The sequence below is a fragment of the Oncorhynchus keta genome, chromosome 17, assembly GCF_023373465.1.
Source record: "Oncorhynchus keta strain PuntledgeMale-10-30-2019 chromosome 17, Oket_V2, whole genome shotgun sequence".
Taxonomy (NCBI): Eukaryota; Metazoa; Chordata; class Actinopteri; order Salmoniformes; family Salmonidae; genus Oncorhynchus; species Oncorhynchus keta.
The window spans coordinates 41,543,295-41,566,387 of NC_068437.1; the positions used below are offsets into that span (position 1 = coordinate 41,543,295).

Sequence of the window (23,093 nt, forward strand, 5' to 3'; positions counted from 1 at the left end):
ACATTCATCTCTCCAATGGCACAGAACATAAAGGAGAGCATGAAGAGAGAGCAAAAAAGGGAGAAAGAAAAAGAGAGGCACAGAGAGACAAATGGAGAACAATGGGGCCAGTTCCCATGGAGACCATCAATGTGCTCTGTCTTTCACAACATACAATATCAATTGCACAATCAGAAAATGGATTCTACATCAAAAGTAGCAGTGTTTAGAGACCTGTCACCGTAACTCCCATCCATCCATACACACACACACACACTTCTACCACCACATGGATCTCACCCATAAGGGAGTGTAGGGGGCATTCCTGTGGGGCCAGAGGTGGGACCCTGGGGTGGAGTCCAGAGGAGCCAGGGAGGGAGGGGGGGCCTTGCTGCAGCTCTGGATCCCATTACCCCCCATACTGCTGGGCTGTGTGCTGGGAGAACCTGCCCCACAAACACACCCTGAACATGGGAAAGTCATCATGCCCTCAAGCAGTAGGGAGGCGTAAGAGAGGGAAACGGACAGATATGAAAACATGACAGGCCTCACTATGCGGGACTGCAGGAACAATATACTCCTCCTCATCTCTTTCTTTCTTTCTTTCTTTCTTTGCTCTCACCCTCTTCCAGATTTTCAGATCATATTTAGAGAATCTCCTCTCACAACTTGATTTTTTTGTTTGATCTTGAAGAAACAATCCACCCTGGAGAGCGGAGGGGACAATGCCCAGTCCCACCCCCATCAGGTCCTCCCTTGGTCCCAGAGCACACAGGAACACAGGAATGTCCTTTAAACCAGGCTTCTGTCCTTTGAAGCGTCACTCTATTCCCAGATAGCCACTGATATGCCTCCAGAACATGACCGTACCAGCCGCCACAGCTGGGGGAAACATGATGGACGTGGACATGACTCTCACAGAGAGACGTCCTTCCATGACACATGCTTTTCTAAGCCCCACATATTTTCACATTGAGGCCCACAAAGCTACCTGAATGGGGTCTCCGCCAGTCATTGTTGCTCAGAAAGGATATTTTGATTTTGTGTCGAAAGAAGGGGAGACAAGGATATTTTGATTTTGTGTCGAAAGAAGGGGAGACAAGGATATTTTGCAACTATGTTGACGCAAGACATCAGCACCTAATTGACTTGGCAGCACATCCATTATCGTTTTGACTTACAAAATCCGGCATGGGAGCCAAAAGTGATATCAGATGGCAACCCACATTGGCTCATCTTCTGATGACATAAACATCCACCAGTGAGACTTTAGTATCAATAAAGGATGCAACATACCTGTGGCACAGAGGGCGATGAAGGTCTGCACATGTTTACGTATGAGCGCCAGCTTGTCCTCGGGCAACGGCAGCTTCCTCACAATGTGTTCGATGAAGTCGTTTGGTGTGACAGCCGCCAGGTTCCACTTCAACTTCCCCAACACCACCAGCTCCCACTCCTGAAACAGAAAGCGAGAGAAAGAGAGAGAAAGAGAGCGAGAGAGCAAAAGAGAAGGCAAAAGAGAGAGAGGAGCGAGAGCGACTGTTTTAGGATGAGAGCGGCAACAAGGCTAAACATACTGTATATACATGGCACCAGCCTAGCTGAGACTGAGCCAGGTTGGATGGGGGAGGAGGGGGAGATAGGGACTCTAAAACTAGCTCTCACTAACATGCTCAAGCCAACAGAGGCAATGAATAGGTTCTTATATGGTTGATCATTTGGTCAACAATCTATTTAGATTTTTTTTTTAATAATTATAATACATTTACATTTAATAATTTAGCACATGCTCTTTATCCACAGCAACTTACAGTTAGTGTATTCATCTTAAGATAACTAGGTGGGACAACCACATATCACAGCAAGTACTTTTTTCCTCAATAAAGTGGCGGTCAGCAAAGTCAGCTAGTAAGAGGAAAATTAGTCAAGTGCGTGTGTTAGTTCACAAAATGCTTATTTATTTATGGGGGCGATTATCTAAAATAGAGGGCAGGGTTTCAGATGTTTTTGGGAGATAGGCAGGGACTCTGCTGTCCTATCTTCAGGGGGAAGCTGGTTCCATCATCGGGGTGCCAGGACAGAGAAGCTGCCCTTTGGCAGGGGTGGTAGAGCCAGGAGACAAGAGGTGGCAGAACGGAGTACTCGGGTAGACAGGGGCAATTTCTCTTGCTGCTCCGTAGGCAGCAAGAAGTACCATGGTCTTATACACAGTATCGATTATACAAGTACAAATGCAAGACAAAATGCACCGGAAATAGGTTAGCACAGGATAGCATAATTTAACCTTTGTCATAACCTGTTGGAAGCTATTAAGTTACCACAGTTAGGACCTGTTTTGCTACTTTGAGCACCTAGCTAAATTCAAATTGACACCTTCTCTGAAATTCGATCGATAATGTTAAACAGATCTAATTTACAACGATTTTACAGCTCACCTGGCACACAGACAAAACAAGTGTATACCTAATGTTTGATGTGAACAGCATAAAAGGAGGCTAATAAAAAATATCCCCACCAAGCAAAACTATAAACAAAATGACAGTTTCACTAAAACTATTCAACTTGAACTTGTTCAATCGTGAGCAGTATCCTCAACTGCACAATCCCAATGTCTATCAGCAATAGCCAATGACATTTAGGCCTATCTTAAATCACATGGTTTTATTTTTCTTGGGGGGTGGGAGGTTGTGTTTGAGTTATACGGTTGTCCATGTTTCTTTGAGAAGAAAGGATGAGTAACGGAAGGAGCTGGTGACTAATTTGGGAGGAATTTTGTGGATTGCGACTGTCCTTGTGCATAGGACCTGGGATGCTAGTGATTTCCCCTACAGAGAGTCACATGGTTCTTAGTCATGAGACAACGCAGGTCCAGTATGGCAGGCATTAGCTGCCTTTAAAACAGGTGAACTGCATCTCTCTCTCTGACCACACACTATGATACATCCCTATGATATCCCCACTTCAGTTTCACAGGGTGTTGTGTTTCCCTATCAACTTACAAAAACAGTAAAACAAATAAAATATACTGCTAAGGTTCAGTGAGTCACTCCTTAAGAATGCCACAGATACCGCTGAGAAATAGGCCGTTGACAAATGTGATGCTGCGGTTAGAATTCAAGGAATCAATGAGGAATCGTATAGATAGATGGCCCTAACTCTTGTCCACACTCTGCAGTGTTTCCCCTCTATCATTAGAGGTCTGCTTTCTACTGTAGAGAGCGAGAGAGAGAGAGAGCGAGAGCGAGAGCGCGAGAGAGAGCGAGAGCGAGAGCGAGAGCGAGAGCGAGAGCGAGAGCGAGAGCGAGAGCGAGAGCGAGAGCGAGAGAGAGAGCGAGAGAGAGAGAGAGAGAGAGAGAGAGAGAGAGAGAGAGAGAGAGAGAGAGAGAGAGAGAGAGAGAGAGAGAGAGAGAGAGAGAGAGAGAGAGAGAGAGAGAGAGAGAGAGAGAGAGAGAGAGAGAGAGAGAGAGAGAGAGAGAGAGAGAGAGAGAGAGAGAGAGAGAGAGAGAGAGAGAGAGAGAGAGAGAGAGAGAGAGAGAGAGAGAGAGAGAGAGAGAGAGAGAGAGAGAGAGAGAGAGAGAGAGAGAGAGAGAGAGAGAGAGAGAGAGAGAGAGAGAGAGAGAGAGAGAGAGAGAGAGAGAGAGAGAGAGAGAGAGAGAGAGAGAGAGAGAGAGAGAGAGAGAGAGAGAGCGAGAGCGAGAGCGAGAGCGAGAGCGAGAGAGAGCTGTGGCAAAACCTTGCAACACACCCTCCATGCAGGCACCCACTTCCTTCTGCTGGTGCCTCCGGTCCCACCTTCTGGGTGACATTGTGGTTTATTTTACAAGAAATTGTTACCAAAGATGGGGACAAAAAAACGATCACATGGGCCGAGCAGCTGATCTCCTGTTTCCAGTATCTGTCAGCCAAAAGATTGCCTTAAAGAGAAGCTATTTGTGAACACGACCAGGCAACCCTCATGAAACCATCTCAGAAACATGGTACTCCTCTGACCCATGCCTAAACAGCATGTATGGGTGGATACAGCTCAGCCCAGTCCAGCCCAGTTCCCAGCTAAATATGAATCTTCACCTGATGTTGATCATGCTTCTGTCAGCAAGTAATACAATAACAACCAATGAGAGATAGGAGGAGGGACAGACTCAGCCCCCAAGACCACTGATGCAGGACCTGTCATCACAGGGAATGGCTGGCCTCTCCAACCCATACATATTTAGTACCACAGCATTGGGATCAGCAATCAACTGAGGAGGTGGGTCAGGCCCAGACAGCCCAAGCTCTCAGCTGAATAATATGCAGCCTCTTTCACAACATGGGTGGGATTGACTATTGTTTACTAAAGAATGTTTATGTTGGGTCGCAGAGGAAATACATTTGATGTGAGAAACTGACTATTTAAATGTTCACCACTACTTGGGTCCACCATGACCCTATGAGATTGCCAAAGGCTCTAACTTTGGGGTACCAATGACTGCAGCAAAAACCCTAACCAAGACAAGCAGAATGTACCCACACCAGGTCAAGTGAAACCTCGTTGTGAGCGCCTACAACCAAGACATCCAATTAGTGAACTAATCCAATGCAAAATTGTAATGTACTGTATGCAAGTAATAAGCATTGTTTTCTAACACATTGGAAAAAGTACTTTTTGAAGCAGGATCTACAAAAACCTGTAAGTGTCCATTCTTTGAGGACATCTATGTCAAACCTTGAGTGGAGCAAACTGGAGGTCAAAGACACAATTTTGTTTGCCAGGACCATCAATATGGGAGACTTCCTTTCTGTAGACTGAAGTCTCTAAAGATCAATCACTCCACGGATCTAAACCTTGGCTTCAGTTCAACGGCTGACCTCGTTCTACTACAAATATTTGCCACTAGATGGTGATGGAGACCACTGTACAAAAACCTACTGTACAGTCAAATATACAGTTAACTGCCAAAATAAAGGAAACACTTGAGTAAATCAAAAATACAAAGTATAGTGAAAGCAGGTGCTTCCACACAGGTATGGTTCCTGAGTTAATTAAGCAATTAACACCCCATCATGCCATAATTTTGACTACCATGGCTAGAAGAGTTCAGTGACCTTGAAAGAGGAGTCTCAAAAGACCATAGGGGGTTTAAAGGGTGTGTGTGTGTCTCAGTCACCAGATCTCAACACAATTGGACACTTATGGGAGATTCTGGAGCGGCACCTGAGACAGCATTTTCCACCACAATCAACAAATCACCAAATTATATAATTTTTGTGGAAGAATTGTGTCTCATCCCTCCAATAGAGTTCCAGACACTTGTAGAATCTATGCCAAGGTGCATTGAAGCTGTGCTGGCAGCTTGTGGTGGCTCAACGCTCTATTAACACATTTAATGTGGGTGTTTCCTTTATTTTGGCTGTTACCTGTAGTACAGTATAACTCTTGGGGGACAAAGCACTCTGGGTCATTCCTAGAGTGATGGGGCCAAACATTTAATCTAGGTTGGCTGATGATTTCAGTAAATTATATTCCATAATAGTTTATCCTTAGAGAAAATGGACAGTAGCATATATAATATGAATAAATATAAAACATATATATGTAGGTGGCTTTTGGCCCATAACATAAACATTGACAAATAGCCATGAGTTTCATATTTGACAAAGCCAACAATAACAATCTGAAATGTAACTGGTCATTTTGCTGGCAGAAACCAACTGTTGCTTACCAGCAGCTCCTGTGGTCTGATGGAGTTATCAGTGTAGATGCAGAGTTTGTCTGCAGTTAATGGACGAGTTTCTTTCAACTTGGATGCAAGGAACATGCAAACTGCTCCAAGAAGTTGCAGATCACACTTTCTGGTTGGAACCACAGCTAAAAATCTGTCTAAGTAGTTCATTGCCAAGGGAAAAACCTCTTCCTCACACTTCTGTTCTTCACAAACCTAGAGAGAGAGGTGACATGTGACAATGTGCAGAAATTGGCATCATCAAATTCCAGTTATTTCAATTACCTATAATGTGTTCAATACATGTGAAACATAAACATGATAACGAAATTAAGGAAATAATGTAACAGCCAGATATGCATATACATTCGTCGAAACCCTTTGGGACCTGGCCAATAATTGAGCCCCACCCAGAGTTGTTGCGACATCATCAATAAATTCTAAATAAGATTATTTTAATGTTTGAAAAAGCTCTCAGGCACAGGCTGTCAATAGAATCACATTCCTTCAGTAAGAAATGAATTCAAGACACAATTACCCCAGCCAAAAAACACCCATGCAGCACAGTACGGAACCTCTTTTTTTCCTTCGTCATATTTTCCTAAAATATTTAAAAATATAAATAAATTGTCTACACCTATAATTTTCACATCATAATGAACACCAATGTCTTTCACATCAGACCCGACAATTGATAAACATGTAATTTGAAGATAAATGCAAAATAATGGTCAAATATAAAACGAAGTAGCATGTGGCTGTTCTCGAGTGCGTCACCGCAAGGTCGAAATATATTTTCAAAAATTAATATAAAATATTTCATGAATGTCAGTAAAATAACTCTTCCATGAAAATAAAGCTCTGGCGGTCAGGTTTCTATTCAGACAATTCCCAACATATTATGTCAAACAAATTGTAAAAAATCTAACTTAATTCCTGGGTGACGGATTTCAATGAGGAGACCAGAGGGACAAAGGCCCGCACCCCTTCCGCGATCCAATATTTAAAAAATAAATAGAAAATGTTTGATCAATATTTCGCATTAATTTCAATGATGACTATGTAGTTTAGACACTGTTCTTTCATTTCTGCCACGTATCAACAACAGGTATAACGTTTATGATCTGTAAAATCGTCAGAAAAACTGCAACAGTTCCTGAAAAAACAACATGGCGTTAGAATATAGGCTAGAATAGGGCTAGCATTGAACTGCATACGTGTGCATGGACATATTTAGGCAATTTTAAAATATATAACAAATAATCCCGTGCACCTTTCCTAGATCCGACCTATGCAAAGAAAAGCTTTATCTGGTGAAAGACTACACCACTGTAACCACCTGTCAATGTATCTGAGACGTAATCGTCAGTGACTTGGTTCAAAAAAATCAAACCATATTAATAAAATAAACGAATAATAGGCTATCAGGATTGTATATTCGGAAATGTGATGTGCAACCCTCCTCTTTCTCACACCATGCAAACTGGACAAAATGACAGAGCGATAGGTCCGATTTGAGTGTGTTTTGATATGAGTCGTGAGCCTACAGAGTATTTCGGTACAAACCTCCAGCATCCAAGTAGCAACCATCCTCCGCATAAATGGCTGAATATCTTTCTGAACGCACTTGAAATAAGAACATTGGGGAATAAATCGTTCTTCAATGGTCAACAGGCTTTGTAATACCCTATCATCACACAGAATATTCGGATCAGGACGAGCTCTTAAAATGGTGTCCATTTCGAGGCAAAGCAGCTCCATGGTCGTTTCAGTTTTTACAAAGCCGGATTATTCTTGTGATAATACTAAACAATATTGCTAGATGCAAAGAAACTGGAAGGAAAGTATTTTGGAGGCATAAAAGTGAGACTGCAGGGCTCCCAAGAGTAGTCCTGCCTCTCCTTGCGAACTTTTTCCTCTCCCCCTCAGTTCGCTTCTACTTTCTTCTGGCGTTACATTTTAAGCCTGCCTTTTCCGACCAAAGTGACGCGAGCAGCAGCGCAGACCACACTATGTTGAGCAGTTACTCAAACATTTGTTCCTCTTTTCTCTCCACTTTTAGATGACAACTTCATACTTCATATTAATTTTATTTTATCATGGCAATATTACCACAATTAAAACCCCAACCATGCGTCACAGGAACAAATTGGGAAAATGTACTCGGATAATATAGGCTATATAACTGGAACAATTTATCCATTTAGCAAGTGTTAGGGATGTAGCCTAGGGCTAGGCTATGAATGCAGGAATAGCAATGTACCCAAGTTGACAACTTCATAAACATGCATTAGGCTAATTTTATTTCTGTATTCCAGTTTATCAACAAAACAACGTATCCTTGTTGATTTGCTTGCTCCCCCACACACACACACACACACAACAAAGGTCTACCATAACTATCTTTTATATAGCAACAGCTCGCTTGTGGTTGAATGAGATAGCTTTCTAGGAAATGCAATGCAGCATAAAAAAGCTGTTGCGACAAACTTCTCTTATAGATAACACCACGATGACAGCCTATGCTCTGTATTGGACAACTGCATGTATTCATATATAAATATAATCCATGTGGTTGAGGTTGTGATCATTACACTCATATGCAGAACGATACACATAGGACCCATGTCCAATATTTAATTCTAGGTATTATGCCTTGATAAAGGTCTCTTAAATATGCTACAGTGTAATGTTGGAGGAGCTTAAAGCCGAACTAATAGTTTGCCAAAAAAGCTTAGTCTCTAATAATATTCTACCCCCAAAGATGAGTCAACTAGACTATCCTGCATGGATTGTCTTTCATATGCAGAGGGGGCAGTCTTCCGCTGCGCTCAAAGTTGTTAAATTCCATTCGAGTGGGCGTCTCTATCGTTCTGAATGGCAACACCTTTGTTCTTGTACTTGTGAGAGAAGTGGGAAATGTCTCTTTAAAGCATTTTTTGTCTGAAGATAGTTTCCTCCCCATGTCACAATTTGCATATAGCCAATAGGTCTTCTGCGCGTGACCGAGGCTTGCCGATTGTTACTGGGCAGAATTCTATTGCATAGGCTATATTCGGAGAACCAGGGCGGTCCAACTCCTACAATAACCAACTATTTATCAATTCACACGATTAGCTGATGTTATTCCCCCCTAGCATAGATAGAAATCGTAAAATTGCATCCAACAACAAGCAATTAAGACATGGCAAAGCAACACATTCCAAATGGATGAAACCTCCACATCACACACGTTTTTAAGTTTTAACTAAAAAACAGTTAGACTTTTAAAAGTAAGAAGTTCGACAAGCAGACTAAGCTACTACAATAAAGATCAACATTCCTATAACTTGTTTATTATACGCAAAAATGTGAGAAATATAGCCTAGGCTGAGGCTATAACTGCTTCTTAATTGGTTCCATGATAACCTAATATGTTGTTATGACAACCACAAATATTACAACTACATGAATGAGGCACTGAGTGATTACCCCCCTTCTGTCAGAATGTTTTGGACGACAAGAACGACTACATCAAAGACAATAAGGGATGTTTTTCAACGAACAATAGTATAGACTACTAGCCTACACATCCAGAAAGTTGCTCGTTTTGTGGCAGTGTATTGGGGGAGTTCCCCCAGATATTTATCGTGTCCCTGACGCATTTCAATGAATTATTTTGGGATAAATAATTTCCCTCAGAGAAACAGAATAAACAATCAACATTCTACAATAGTGCAAACCCATCTGTGCCATAATGACTGATCTTAAAGGCTCACACATAGAATGCATAAAACGATGCAGTAGTAGACTACATTGAGCCAACATGCGCACAATCATGTCCAATTGAAGTTTCTACTTTGCCAGACAGATACGCTTGTGAAGCGCCTTGATGGCCATGCTTCTCCACCACCTCCTCGGGTGTCAATGTGCATTTGTTATAATATCCATTAATTCATATTTCAACCTATATATCATATTTCGGCTTTCAAAATGGGGACTTATTTTAGGCTGTTCGTGTTCTGATTGCCTCTGCATCTCGTGACTTGCTCATGCACCTGTCACTGCCATCAGAAAGGACTTTTTTATGTCCATTTCTTGGACAGCATGTTAAACAAAGTGAAAAATAAAGACAGCCCAATAAGCCCATTTGTGTTCTTACCACCAACAAAGACAATCGTTTTGCTGCAGATATTATCAAATGTTTAAACTCTCTTGGGAACACAACACAACACTTTGAACATTAAGATCCCCAATCCCCAAGTTATGGTAGATTTCTTATGATGCTAAGGTTAAAGTTTACAATGTCATCGAACAAATGCAAAAATCTAATCAGCAAACACATACCATTCGAGAATCATTCTAAGACTACAGTAGCGGCTCAGCACTGTAGCCTGAAAGAACCATGCTGTATTTTCGCGGAATAATGACGTCACCGCAGGCTCTGAGGAGAGTCAAACGCAGCAGAGGCGCTACATTATTTCCCAGATGCACGCAATTAACATGATATCCAATGGGACACAAACTAAAGAATATTGCAACATTTGTTTCAAACTTTATTTTGATTTGATAGGGAAGTTTGAAAAGTTATCTCACCTCATATCTGACTCGTGACTGCAATGGTTTGTCTCAAAGTTTACTCAAAGTGGTATGAAACAGCCTACATAAGGTTTTGAAATAACGGGAAGATAATGCAAGTGTGGGGTAAGCAAGGCAGCATACTTAAGGCACAAGTAGGTTGCTGACATCAAAAAACGAATTATGATGTTTTCAAAATGTGTCAAATTAACAGAGATGGGAATTTTGGAAGGAACTTTATGAGTTTAACGTTTCAATGTTCTACAAATGACAGCAATAGACTATAAACAATATAAAGAAAAATAAACCTTTTAACATTCTAAATTCTGAAAATGTACATATTTGAACTGAAAACCATCTAGAATGTCTATACCAACAAACATAGCTGGTACTTTCAAATTCATAAATGTTGATAATTTCCCAACAACTGTTCATAGTATATTTCTGAGAAATATTGTTTATCCTCCCTTTGAGCATGTTTACATATACATTATACATCAAATTAAACAACCATAATGTGTTCATTGGGCTGCTACATGGAACTGTATTTGAAACTATTACAAAATAATTATCAAAGAGGTTCAAAAAGGAATTCTGAAAATATGCCATTTCCATAATGTTACTAAATTAGGTTGTTTGAATGTTGGCTGATTTCTAGATAAACCCAATTATGGCAGGTGATAGAAGTATGCTTTGAAAACACATGGAATGTTGCTTCCTATAGATCATTCTAACACACCTGCAGCCGAGTGCCACAGCTGCAAGCTGGTATTAGGGCAGTTCTGCAATGAAATAATAACATCTTTCTAACCAGATAATTAACATAGGCCTAGATGAAAACACAAAAACACAGTTTGTTATTCACTTACACATTAAAAATCTAATGAACAAGTAACTAGATGTCTCACAGACCATATTAGAGGGCAAAAGGTAGAAAGAGGCAAATCCACTCTGTAGGTTCTTGGTTTGAATGACTTCATATAATTTCAGACTGTATGCACCAATATATATTATGTTTGTCCTTTTATTAAGGTTTATATTTGAAATTATTTTTAAAAGACTGTTAACAATAACCTTGTTAATAGTGTTTAAAGAATGGGTTGATTAAATATAATCAAATTAAACCATTCAATTATTTATACCATAACAACATTAATAAAGTTCACTATTTCATTTCCTAAATTAATATATATACACTAATGTTATTTATAGAAATAGCGTTTGTTCTCTTATTCCATACTTTTCACCTGGGGGTGAACATTTTAAAAGCAGCAATTGAAACCCAAAGAGTGTTGTGTTAGATGTGATAACTGTGAAAAGCGGAGGAAATATTCCTTAAAAATGACCAAATAAATACAACATATTCTTGACGTAATAAAACATTAGAATAAATCAACCATGACAGGATCAGAAGTTTTGTATGACAAAAAACATGTGCATACAGTGTTAATGACAATTGATAGGAGGTCAAACTAGTGACTCCACCCCACTCTGTGTTTACATGTGTTCACCATTCACTAACTGCCTCATTGGCTGACTCCAAACACTGCAAAGTAATGTACTGGTGTAACAAACTCACCATTCACTAACTGCCTCATTGGCTGACTCCAAACACTGCAAAGTAATGTACTGGTGTAACAAACTCACCATTCACTCTTACGGTAATTCAAAGAGTCAATTAAGACGTTTTAACATTAAGAACTCCCCTGACATTGTCATCAAAAAATATATTCTATGGAGTATAAAGCAGAACCTTGTCAGGCAAGTTATGTGGTTGACACTTACAAAGCAATGCAAACTCTATTTCCTGCATTACCCTGAGCTTGGACATCTGTTGTAACTCACAAGTCTCCTTAGCTTGTCACACACAAGCATAAAAGAGATTACGTTACTACTCCATGTAGTAACAACCATGTAGTAAGACTGAACATTAGGCAGTCATGAGAGATCAGTTGCTACCATATATGCTATCAATAATATACACTAAATGTTTCCGTTCAAAACATCTTATGCATGTTTATAATTTGCTTATTTCACACATGCTCATAGCCTATAACAGCATTTCTGTTATTTTGTTGTGGTTGAACAACTGCAGATGTCTGAGTAAAACAATAACAAAACAGAATTAACTTGTCCATCCATATCACAATACCAGGCTGTTTGTAATGCTCCATTGGTTAGACTTATTTACATAACAGTAATGTTTTAGCTGATATCAACAAAGAAGTGCAAATACAACGGTGTAATAATAGTGTCCTGTATCCCTCCTAATCAAAGAGTGCAGACACAGTACAGTCTGTTGGCTATCTGGACAATAGAGAGAACCAGAAAGCCAGTTAGCCATAGCTTAGTCTGCATAACCACCAAACACTGCGTATTTCACACAATCCAAATTGTCTGCTTGAAACACAACACGTTAGATTAGGAACACATACATCCATGTTTTATTCAGCCAAACAGATTCATTTGATTCGATTATAATATGTTTCGACCACATTTCTCAAAGGTGAAGTGAATAATATCACAGCAAAAGAGACCTGAGTTTGGTCTACACTCTTAGAAAAAAAGTGTTCTCCTACGGCTGTCCCCATAGGAAAACCCTGTGAGGAACCCTTTTTGGTTCCAGGTAAAACACTATCGGGTTCCATGAAGAAATCTTTTGACAGAGGGTTCTACATGGAACCAAAAAGCGTTCTCCTATAGGGACAGTCGAAAAACCCTTTGGAACCCTTTTTTCTAAGAGTGTACAGAGAGCAATGGATAGTAAAAAGCTATCCAGTAAAAGCTATTGTAAACCACACACATGGAAAGATAATAGGAGGGATATCTAGGTAGCCAGCTCATTTGACTATTTAGTTAAAGTAACTATGTGTAATGGGCTGATTAAAAATAATCTAATCAAAGTTTATTGCTCGAATACACAGATTTGCAGATGTTATCGCAGGTGCAGCGAAGTGCTTGTCTTTCTAGTTCCAACAATGCAGTAAAAATACAGAGCAATACACAACAATATGCACATAATCCAAAAGGTAAAAATAAAGAAATTAAGAATAAATTAAGAATAATTGAATGCTACAGGCTACATTCTAACCCCCTTTCCATTCTCTGATATGTTTTAGAAACAAACTTACTAAATTCACGAGGGTTGTCCCTGGAAGCTCATGCACCTGTGGGATGTTTTTATTCTTTATTCTCACCATTCTATTATTGATGTTACAATGCAAATTTGGCACCAATGACCAGGGCTGTGGACTCACAGCCAAACTCCCTCAGACATTTTGTATGCAAAGATGTCCTCTTGCAATTTCTGTAAACTTGTTTTTATCTCATTAAGTCCAAAAACAAGGGAGAGAGCAAAATATCTATGTTTAATGGTCATCTCCCAACATTTCGGGGGGCGAGGGGTGGGCGTCTGAGGGAGCAAGGTGAATACCCTCCCTGTTAGAGAGATGAATTGATGATGCCGACAAGAGGTACGTACGTACGTACATGCTTCACACAATCTCATATGCTATGTGAGGGTGGTTACAATCAGTTACAAAGTTGCAATAGTCTTGTATCATATGACTGATATTACAGTATTTGCAGGTGCATGCCACAAAAACCTTGGGAACAGATGTGATCTAGACACAGACAAAGATAAATTAATAACACATAGCTGTATTCTGGTTGTCATGCAACACATCTTAAAAACACCAACTTCAGCCACATTTCTTCCCATATGTTTTTGAAGCAAATCAGTAGAATCAATCCAAGAAATAGCTCTTGAAAAGTAAAACAAAAATACAAGTTGAAGCATTTATAACTAAAAGCAATCTATCAAAGGGGTTGCTAATAGCACATTGAGAGATGTATGGGTCTCTCCACAGAGAGGACATAGTTGATGTTGTTCTACCTGCATGGGACATACAATAAGGATGTCTGTAGAGTACCAACGAGACAAACCCTCCCTCTGCCAACAGAGAAGAGCCAGTCTGCTATTCATTTACCTTTATTTACTCTTCCCTCCTCTCTCACATGCTTGACCCTGCCTTTTGAACTCTACCAACAATCTTTCATGAACTCATCAGAGGAGAGGAAATGAGAGGAGAGGGAAGATCTGGGGCACAGCTTGCCAAGGATAGGAACTATTCCCTTGCCCATCCGGAGGATACTTAATGTAGGTTTTCCTTTCTTCTCACATTTGTCGGATAACACAACTGCACATTTTTGAGCAGAGCAGGTCAGCTGCTGTTGTGTCTTCACCCCACTGCTTCTCTAGGATTTTCCAATGTTCTTATCGGTAGCCCTTAAGTTTGTCACTCATGCAACAACTGCTTACCAATATCATACCAGAGCCTAAGATTTTTCCCCTTCCTTTCCTTTGCAACCGACAAGTAAAAACAAAGGTATTGTTGGTCCAAGGGGCTTTGCAAGGACTCTCGGGGGGCAGGTTGTGTCCTCATGGTGTAATTCTGCACAAAAGGCACTCCTGATTCCTGGTCATTTGAAACGTTGATCCAGAGGGAGCAAAGACACCCTGAAGACTTCCACCCACATGTCCAGACCAAATGTGCATCATCACAACCTTTTATTGTACTGCAAGACAGTCCAGTGGGCAGTGTTCATAAGGCACCAAACAGAAGAAATCTGACCCAAACAGGGAGAGACCACCTGGACCTTAAAAACATTTGATGTTGTGTGCCCTAATGAACTGATGACTCTGATGGCTAGTTCCTAAAGAATGTGTTCCCTTCATCGAAAACATTGTATGGGCTTCAAACTTCAGACTTTAATTTATCCTCAATATGTTCTCTCAGACAGATGACAGTTTGAGACAGATAGAGAGACAGATGGAAGTCAACCTATCCCCTGGGATGTTCAATGACATTTTGTCTCTGAAGATCAAGACATAGAGTCATGTCCAAAATGATTGTCACCCTTGACTAAGATTAAATCAAATAATTAAAATACTAATACAAAAATATTACATATTATATTATATGCTCAGATTTTTTTTATTATTATATTATTTTATACTTGGAACTGTATATTAAACAATAAAGTACTTTGGCATTCATTGACGGGAATGCTTCAGAATCATCCAAAGGAACAAATACATGGATTGATATTTGTCTACACGTCAACTGTAATCGCCCAGAGAAAGAAACACTGCCTCTGAGTGAGGCATTCATACAAATCATGCTTAATGTATGATTCATGCACCTCTCCCTGTTGGGAACAAAGAAAATGTTGCCTTTTTATTTTTTTATTTTATTTCACCTTTATTTAACCAGGTAGGCTAGTTGAGAACAAGTTCTCATTTGCAACTGCGACCTGGCCAAGATAAAGCATAGCAGTGTGAACAGACAACACAGAGTTACACATGGAGTAAACAATTAACAAGTCAATAACACAGTAGAAAAAAAGGGGAGTCTATATACAATGTGTGCAAAAGGCATGAGGAGGTAGGCGAATAATTACAATATTGCAGATTAACACTGGAGTGATAAATGATCAGATGATCATGTACAGGTAGAGAGAGATATTGGTGTGCAAAAGAGCAGAAAAGTAAATAAATAAAAACTGTGGGGATGAGGTAGGTGAAAATGGGTGGGCTATTTACCAATAGGTTATGTACAGCTGCAGCGATCGGTTAGCTGCTCAGATAGCTGATGTTTGAAGTTGGTGAGGAGATAAAAGTCTCCAACTTCAGCGATTTTGCAATTCGTTCCAGTCACAGGCAGCAGAGTACTGGAACGAAAGGCGGCCGAATGAGGTGTTGGCTTTAGGGATGATCAGTGAGATACACCTGCTGGAGCGTGTGCTACGGATGGGTGTTGCCATCGTGACCAGTGAACTGAGATAAGGCGGAGCTTTACCTAGCATGGCCTTGTAGATGACCTGGAGCCAGTGGGTCTGGCGACGAATATGTAGCGAGGGCCAGCCGACTAGAGCATACAAGTCGCAGTGGTGGGTAGTATGAGGTGCTTTAGTGACAAAACGGATGGCACTGTGATAAACTGCATCCAGTTTGCTGAGTAGAGTGTTGGAAGCAATTTTGTAGATGACATCGCCGAAGTCGAGGATCGGTAGGATAGTCAGTTTTACTAGGGTAAGCTTGGCAGCGTGAGTGAAGGAGGCTTTGTTGCGGAATAGAAAGCCGACTCTTGATTTGATTTTCGATGGGAGATGTTTGATATGGGTCTGGAAGGAGAGTTTGCAGTCTAGCCAGACACCTAGGTACTTATAGGTGTCCACATATTCGAGGTCGGAACCATCCAGTGTGGTGATGCTCGTCGGGCATGCGGGTGCAGGCAGCGATCGGTTGAAAAGCATGCATTTGGTTTTACTAGCGTTTAAGAGCAGTTGGAGGCCACGGAAGGAGTGTTGTATGGCATTGAAGCTCGTTTGGAGGTTAGATAGCACAGTGTCCAATGACGGGCCGAAAGTATATAGAATGGTGTCGTCTGCGTAGAGGTGGATCAGGGAATCGCCCGCAGCAAGACCAACATCATTGATATATACAGAGAAAAGAGTCGGCCCGAGAATTGAACCCTGTGGCACCCCCATAGAGACTGCCAGAGGACCGGACAGCATGCCCTCCGATTTGACACACTGAACTCTGTCTGCAAAGTAATTGGTGAACCAGGCAAGGCAGTCATCCGAAAAACCGAGGCTACTGAGTCTGCCGATAAGAATCTGGTGATTGACAGAGTCGAAAGCCTTGGCAAGGTCGATGAAGACGGCTGCACAGTACTGTCTTTTATCGATGGCGGTTATGATGTCGTTTAGTACCTTGAGTGTGGCTGAGGTGCACCCGTGACCGGCTCGGAAACCAGATTGCATAGCGGAGAAGGTACGGTGGGATTCGAGATGGTCAGTGACCTGTTTGTTGTCTTGGCTTTCGAAGACTGTAACAGTTTGGGTCCAGGGTGTCTCCCCATTTGAAGAGGGGGATGACTGCAGCAGCTTTCCAATCCTTGGGGATCTCAGACGATATGAAAGAGAGGTTGAACAGGCTGGTAATAGGGGTTGCGACAATGGCGGCGGATAGTTTCAGAAATAGAGGGTCCAGATTGTCAAGCCCAGCTGATTTATACGGGTCCAGGTTTTGCAGCTCTTTCAGAACATCTGTTATCTGGATTTGGGTAAAGGAGAACCTGGAGGGGCTTGGGCGAGGAGCTGCAGGGGGGGCCGGAGCTGTTGGCCGAGGTAGGAGTAGCCAGGCGGAAGGCATGGCCAGCCGTTGAGAAATGCTTGTTGAAGTTTTCGATAATCATGGATTTGTCGGTGGTGACCGTGTTCCCTAGCCTCAGTGCAGTGGGCAGCTGGGAGGAGGTGCTCTTGTTCTCCATGGACTTCACAGTGTCCCAGAACTTTTTGGAGTTGGAGCTACAGGATGCAAACTTCTGCCTGAAGAAGCTGGCCTTAGCTTTCCTGACTGACTGCGTGTATTGGTTCCTGACTTCCCTGAACAGTTGCATATCGCGGGGACTGTTCGATGCTATTGCAGTCCACCACAGGATGTTTTTGTGCTGGTCGAGGGCAGTCAGGTCTGGAGTGAACCAAGGGCTGTATCTGTTCTTAGTTCTGCATTTTTTGAACGGAGCATGCTTATCTAAAATGGTGAGGAAGTTACTCTTAAAGAATGACCAGGCATCCTCAACTGACGGGATGAGGTCAATGTCCTTCCAGGATACCCGGGCCAGGTCGATTAGAAAGGCCTGCTCACAGAAGTGTTTTAGGGAGCGTTTGACAGTGATGAGGGTGGTCGTTTGACTGCGGCACCGTAGCGGATACAGGCAATGAGGCAGTGGTCGCTGAGATCCTGGTTGAAGACAGCAGAGGTGTATTTGGAGGGCCAGTTGGTCAGGATGACGTCTACGAGGGTGCCCTTGCTTACAGAGTTAGGGTTGTACCTGGTGGGTTCCTTGATGATTTGTGTGAGATTGAGGGCATCTAGCTTAGATTGTAGGACTGCCGGGGTGTTAAGCATATCCCAGTTTAGGTCACTTAACAGAACAAACTCTGAAGCTAGATGGGGGGCAATCAATTCACAAATGGTGTCCAGGGCACAGCTGGGAGCTGAGGGGGGTCGGTAGCAGGCGGCAACAGTGAGAGACTTATTTCTGGAGAGAGTAATTTTCAGAATTAGTAGTTCGAACTGTTTGGGTATGGACCTGGAAAGTATGACATTACTTTGCAGGCTATCTCTGCAGTAGACTGCAACTCCTCCTCCTTTGGCAGTTCTATCTTGACGGAAGATGTTATAGTTGGGTATGGAAATCTCTGAATTTTTGGTGGCCTTCCTGAGCCAGGATTCAGACACGGCAAGGACATCAGGGTTAGCAGAGTGTGCTAAAGCAGTGAGTAAAACAAACTTAGGGAGGAGGCTTCTGATGTTGACATGCATGAAACCAAGGCTTTTTCGATCACAGAAGTCGACAAATGAGGGTGCCTGGGGATATGCAGGGCCTGGGTTTACCTCCACATCACCCGCGGAACAGAGAAGGAGTAGTATGAGGGTGCGGCTAAAGGCTATCAAAACTGGTCGCCTAGAGCGTTGGGGACAGAGAATAAGAGGAGCAGGTTTCTGGGCATTGTAGAATATATTCAGGGCATAATGCGCAGACAGGGGTATGGTGGGGTGCGGGTACGGCGGAGGTAAGCCCAGGCACTGGGTGATGATGAGAGAGGTTTTATCTCTGGACATGCTGGTTGTAATGGGTGAGGTCACCGCATATGTGGGAGGTGGGACAAAGGAGGTATCAGGGGTATGAGGAGTGGGACTAGGGGCTCCATTGTGAACTAAAACAATGATAACTAACCTGAGCAACAGTATACAAGGCATATTGACATTTGAGAGAGACATACAGCGAGGCATACAGTAATCACAGGTGTTGAATTGGGAAAGCTAGCTAAAACAGTGGGTGAGACAACAGCTAATCAGCTAGCATAACAACAGCAGGTAAAATGGCATTGACTAGGCAACGGGGCCGACAGATAAAACAAACAAGCAGAATGGAGTACCGTGATTAATGGACAGTCCAGCGTGCATCAGCTATGTAGCCAAGTGATCAGAGTCCAGGGGCAGCGGTGGATGGGGCAGGGGGGCTGGACTGGCGAGTGTTATCCAGGTTAAAAAAAAATAACAATGACTAAATAGCTTGTAGCTAGTTAGCTGGTTAGCTTCTGGAGGTTCTCAAGTGTGTTCTAAAAATTAAAAATAATAGCGATTCCGTATCACATTGGGTGAGGCAGGTTTCCGGAAGTTATAAACAAATTTTAAAAATAGGGAAGAGATAGAAAGTACATATGGGCCACTGCGATGCAGACGGTTAGCAGGCCTGTGCTAACAAGCTAACAGATTAGCAGGCCGGGGTAAACAACGTAGTAGTTAGCGGACCTGGGCTAAACAAGCTAGCAGTTAGCATGCCGAATTAGCAAGCAAGGAGATAGCGAGGGCTAGAGAGTTAGCCTTTGGAGGACGTCGCGATGGGGTGAGTCTGTTTATTCCTCTTCATGCAGTGATATCGATAGACCGGTCGTGGATCCGGGTATAGAAGCCCAGGAGTATGCTAGGAACACAGGAGCTCTGGCCGGGCTATCTTCAAGCTACGTGGGTGGAAACGCTAGCCAGGAGTAATCAACCAGGGTTGCGGTTTAGCTCGATAGCTAGTTGTGAAGATCCAGCTGAAAAAAATGTTCCGTTTGCGGAGGGAATCCGGGGATAAAAAATAAATAGGTCCGTTATGCTCTGGTTAGCGTCGCGTTGTTCGAACTGGCGAGAGCTTTCCGAGCTAAAGGTTAGCTGATGACCGGTTAGCTGAAGACCGCTAGCATAGCTGGTGGTTAGCTGGCTAGCTTCAGTTGAGGGGTTCCGGTTCCGAAGTAAATATAAATACTTTAGGAAAAGTAGCTACATTGGGTGAGGCGGATTGCAGGAGAGTATTTAGAAGCTTAGGTTTAGCAAAATGTTTTTAAAGATATGCGAAGAAAAATATCTTAAACGAAAAAGAGACGATATTTACAGATATTTACAGAGAGACGATACCACAGGATGACTTACTGCTACGCCATCTTGGATCTTGGAATCTATTGACATTATGTTTGTCAAACAGAGACCTTTCTGCCTGCAGCTGTATTTAAGATGCTCTTCTACTGACTTTGAAACCCAGAAAAATGGACAGGGTTTCAAGGCTTGATGTGCTCATTGTTGTGTCATTGCAAACACCTGCATTTTGCACGCGCACATGCACAGTGCGTAAGGGCTCCATATTCCCTGCAGTGTGTGTGGTTAGGTCAGGGCCCCGAAGGTCTCCAGCACAAACAGATGTTACATGAGATCAGAATCTGGGTATAGTAAAGATAAACTAGATTACTTAAACAATTATACCACTCTAATATTCCATCCATACCCATCAGGTGTTGACTCATCTGGTATATCTAATATTAACATGGAACAGTGTTAAAAAAGGACCATAAAACACATGTTGCTGGTTGAACACAAACTGACACAGATGTAGAGTTGACACACACACACACACACACACACACACACACACACACACACACACACACACACACACACACACACACACACACACACACACACACACACACACACACACACACACACACACACACATGTCTAGCAACTCAAATGAATGTCAAGCAACTCAAAGGTTGTGAGTTCGAATCTCATAACAGACAACTTCAGCATTTTACTTAATTGGCTACTTTTTAACTTTTTAACTACTTAATTATTTTTAGCCACTTCAAATCAAATCAAATTTTATTTGTCACATACACATGGTTAGCAGATGTTAATGCGAGTGTAGCGAAATGCTTGTGCTTCTAGTTCCGACAATGCAGTGATAACCAACAAGTAATCTAACTAACAATTCCAAAACTACTGTCTTATACACAGTGTAAGGGGATAAGGAATATGTACATAAGGATATATGAATGAGTGATGGTACAGAGCAGCATACAGTAGATGGTATCGAGTACAGTATATACATATGAGATGAGTGTGTAGACAAAGTAAACAAAGTGGCATAGTTAAAGTGGCTAGTGATACATGTATTACATAAGGATGCAGTCGATGATGTAGAGTACAGTATATACGTATGCATATGAGATGAATAATGTAGGGTAAGTAACATTATAAGGTAGCATTGTTTAAAGTGGCTAGTGATATATTTACATAATTTCCCATCAATTCCCATTATTAAAGTGGCTGGAGTTGGGTCAGTGTCAATGACAGTGTGTTGGCAGCAGCCACTCAATGTTAGTGGTGGCTGTTTAACAGTCTGATGGCCTTGAGATAGAAGCTGTTTTTCAGTCTCTCGGTCCCAGCTTTGATGCACCTGTACTGACCTCGCCTTCTGGATGATAGCGGGGTGAACAGGCAGTGGTTCGGGTGGTTGATGTCCTTGATGATCTTTATGGCCTTCCTGTAACATCGGGTGGTGTAGGTGTCCTGGAGGGCAGGTAGTTTGCCCCCGGTAATGCGTTGTGCAGTCCTCACTACCCTCTGGAGAGCCTTACGGTTGAGGGCGGAGCAGTTGCCGTACCAGGCGGTGATACAGCCCGCCAGGATGCTCTCGATTGTGCATCTGTAGAAGTTTGTGAGTGCTTTTGGTGACAAGCCGAATTTCTTCAGCCTCCTGAGGTTGAAGAGGCGCTGCTGCGCCTTCTTCACGACGCTGTCAGTGTGAGTGGACCAATTCAGTTTGTCTGTGATGTGTATGCCGAGGAACTTAAAACTAGCTACCCTCTCCACTACTGTTCCATCGATGTGGATAGGGGGTGTTCCCTCTGCTGTTTCCTGAAGTCCACAATCATCTCCTTAGTTTTGTTGACGTTGAGTGTGAGGTTATTTTCCTGACACCACACTCCGAGGGCCCTCACCTCCTCCCTGTAGGCCGTCTCGTCGTTGTTGGTAATCAAGCCTACCACTGTTGTGTTGTCCGCAAACTTGATGATTGAGTTGGAGGCGTGCGTGGCCACGCAGTCGTGGGTGAACAGGGAGTACAGGAGAGGGCTCAGAACGCACCCTTGTGGGGCCCCGTGTTGAGGATCAGCGGGGAGGAGATGTTGTTGCCTACCCTCACCACCTGGGGGCGGCCCGTCAGGAAGTCCAGTACGCAGTTGCACAGGGCGGGGTCGAGACCCAGGGTCTCGAGCTTGATGACGAGCTTGGAGGGTACTATGGTGTTGAATGCCGAGCTGTAGTCGATGAACAGCATTCTCACATAGGTATTCCTCTTGTCCAGGTGGGTTAGGGCAGTGTGCAGTGTGGTTGAGATTGCATCGTCTGTGGACCTATTTGGGCGGTAAGCAAATTGGAGTGGGTCTAGGGTGTCAGGTAGGGTGGAGGTGATATGGTCCTTGACTAGTCTCTCAAAGCACTTCATGATGACGGAAGTGAGTGCTACGGGGCGGTAGTCGTTTAGCTCAGTTACCTTAGCTTTCTTGGGAACAGGAACAATGGTGGCCCTCTTGAAGCATGTGGGAACAGCAGACTGGTATAGGGATTGATTGAATATGTCCGTAAACACACCGGCCGGCCAGCTGGTCTGCGCATGCTCTGAGGGCGCGGCTGGGGATGCCGTCTAGGCCTGCAGCCTTGCTAGGGTTAACACGTTTAAATGTCTTACTCACCTCGGCTGCAGTGAAGGAGAGTCCGCATGTTTTCGTTGCAGGCCGTGTCAGTGGCACTGTATTGTCCTCAAAGCGGGCAAAAAAGTTATTTAGTCTGCCTGGGAGCAAGACATCCTGGTCCGTGACTGGGCTGGGTTTCTTCTTGTAGTCCGTGATTGACTGTAGACCCTGCCACATGCCTCTTGTGTCTGAGCCATTGAATTG

The 23,093-nt window shown here is 42.7% G+C and overlaps 1 protein-coding gene across 5 annotated transcripts in view; it reads right to left on the bottom strand.

The window, feature by feature from the left end:
* The window catches only part of LOC118395861 (G1/S-specific cyclin-D2-like), a 282,011-nt gene that overhangs the window by 26,916 nt on the left and 232,002 nt on the right, over positions 1–23,093 (bottom strand). For 3 of the 5 annotated variants that reach the window (XM_035789843.2, XM_052466070.1, XM_035789844.2), the window contains 2 exons: positions 5,682–5,897; positions 1,276–1,435 (listed from right to left, as the gene is read on the bottom strand). In XM_035789843.2, the coding sequence (XP_035645736.1) occupies positions 1,276–1,435; positions 5,682–5,897 (376 nt within the window). Of the gene's footprint in view, positions 1–243; positions 444–1,275; positions 1,436–5,681; positions 5,898–7,247; positions 7,670–23,093 lie in introns of those variants that run through there. The other 2 variants (XM_035789842.2, XM_035789841.2) reach the window with 2 other exon arrangements.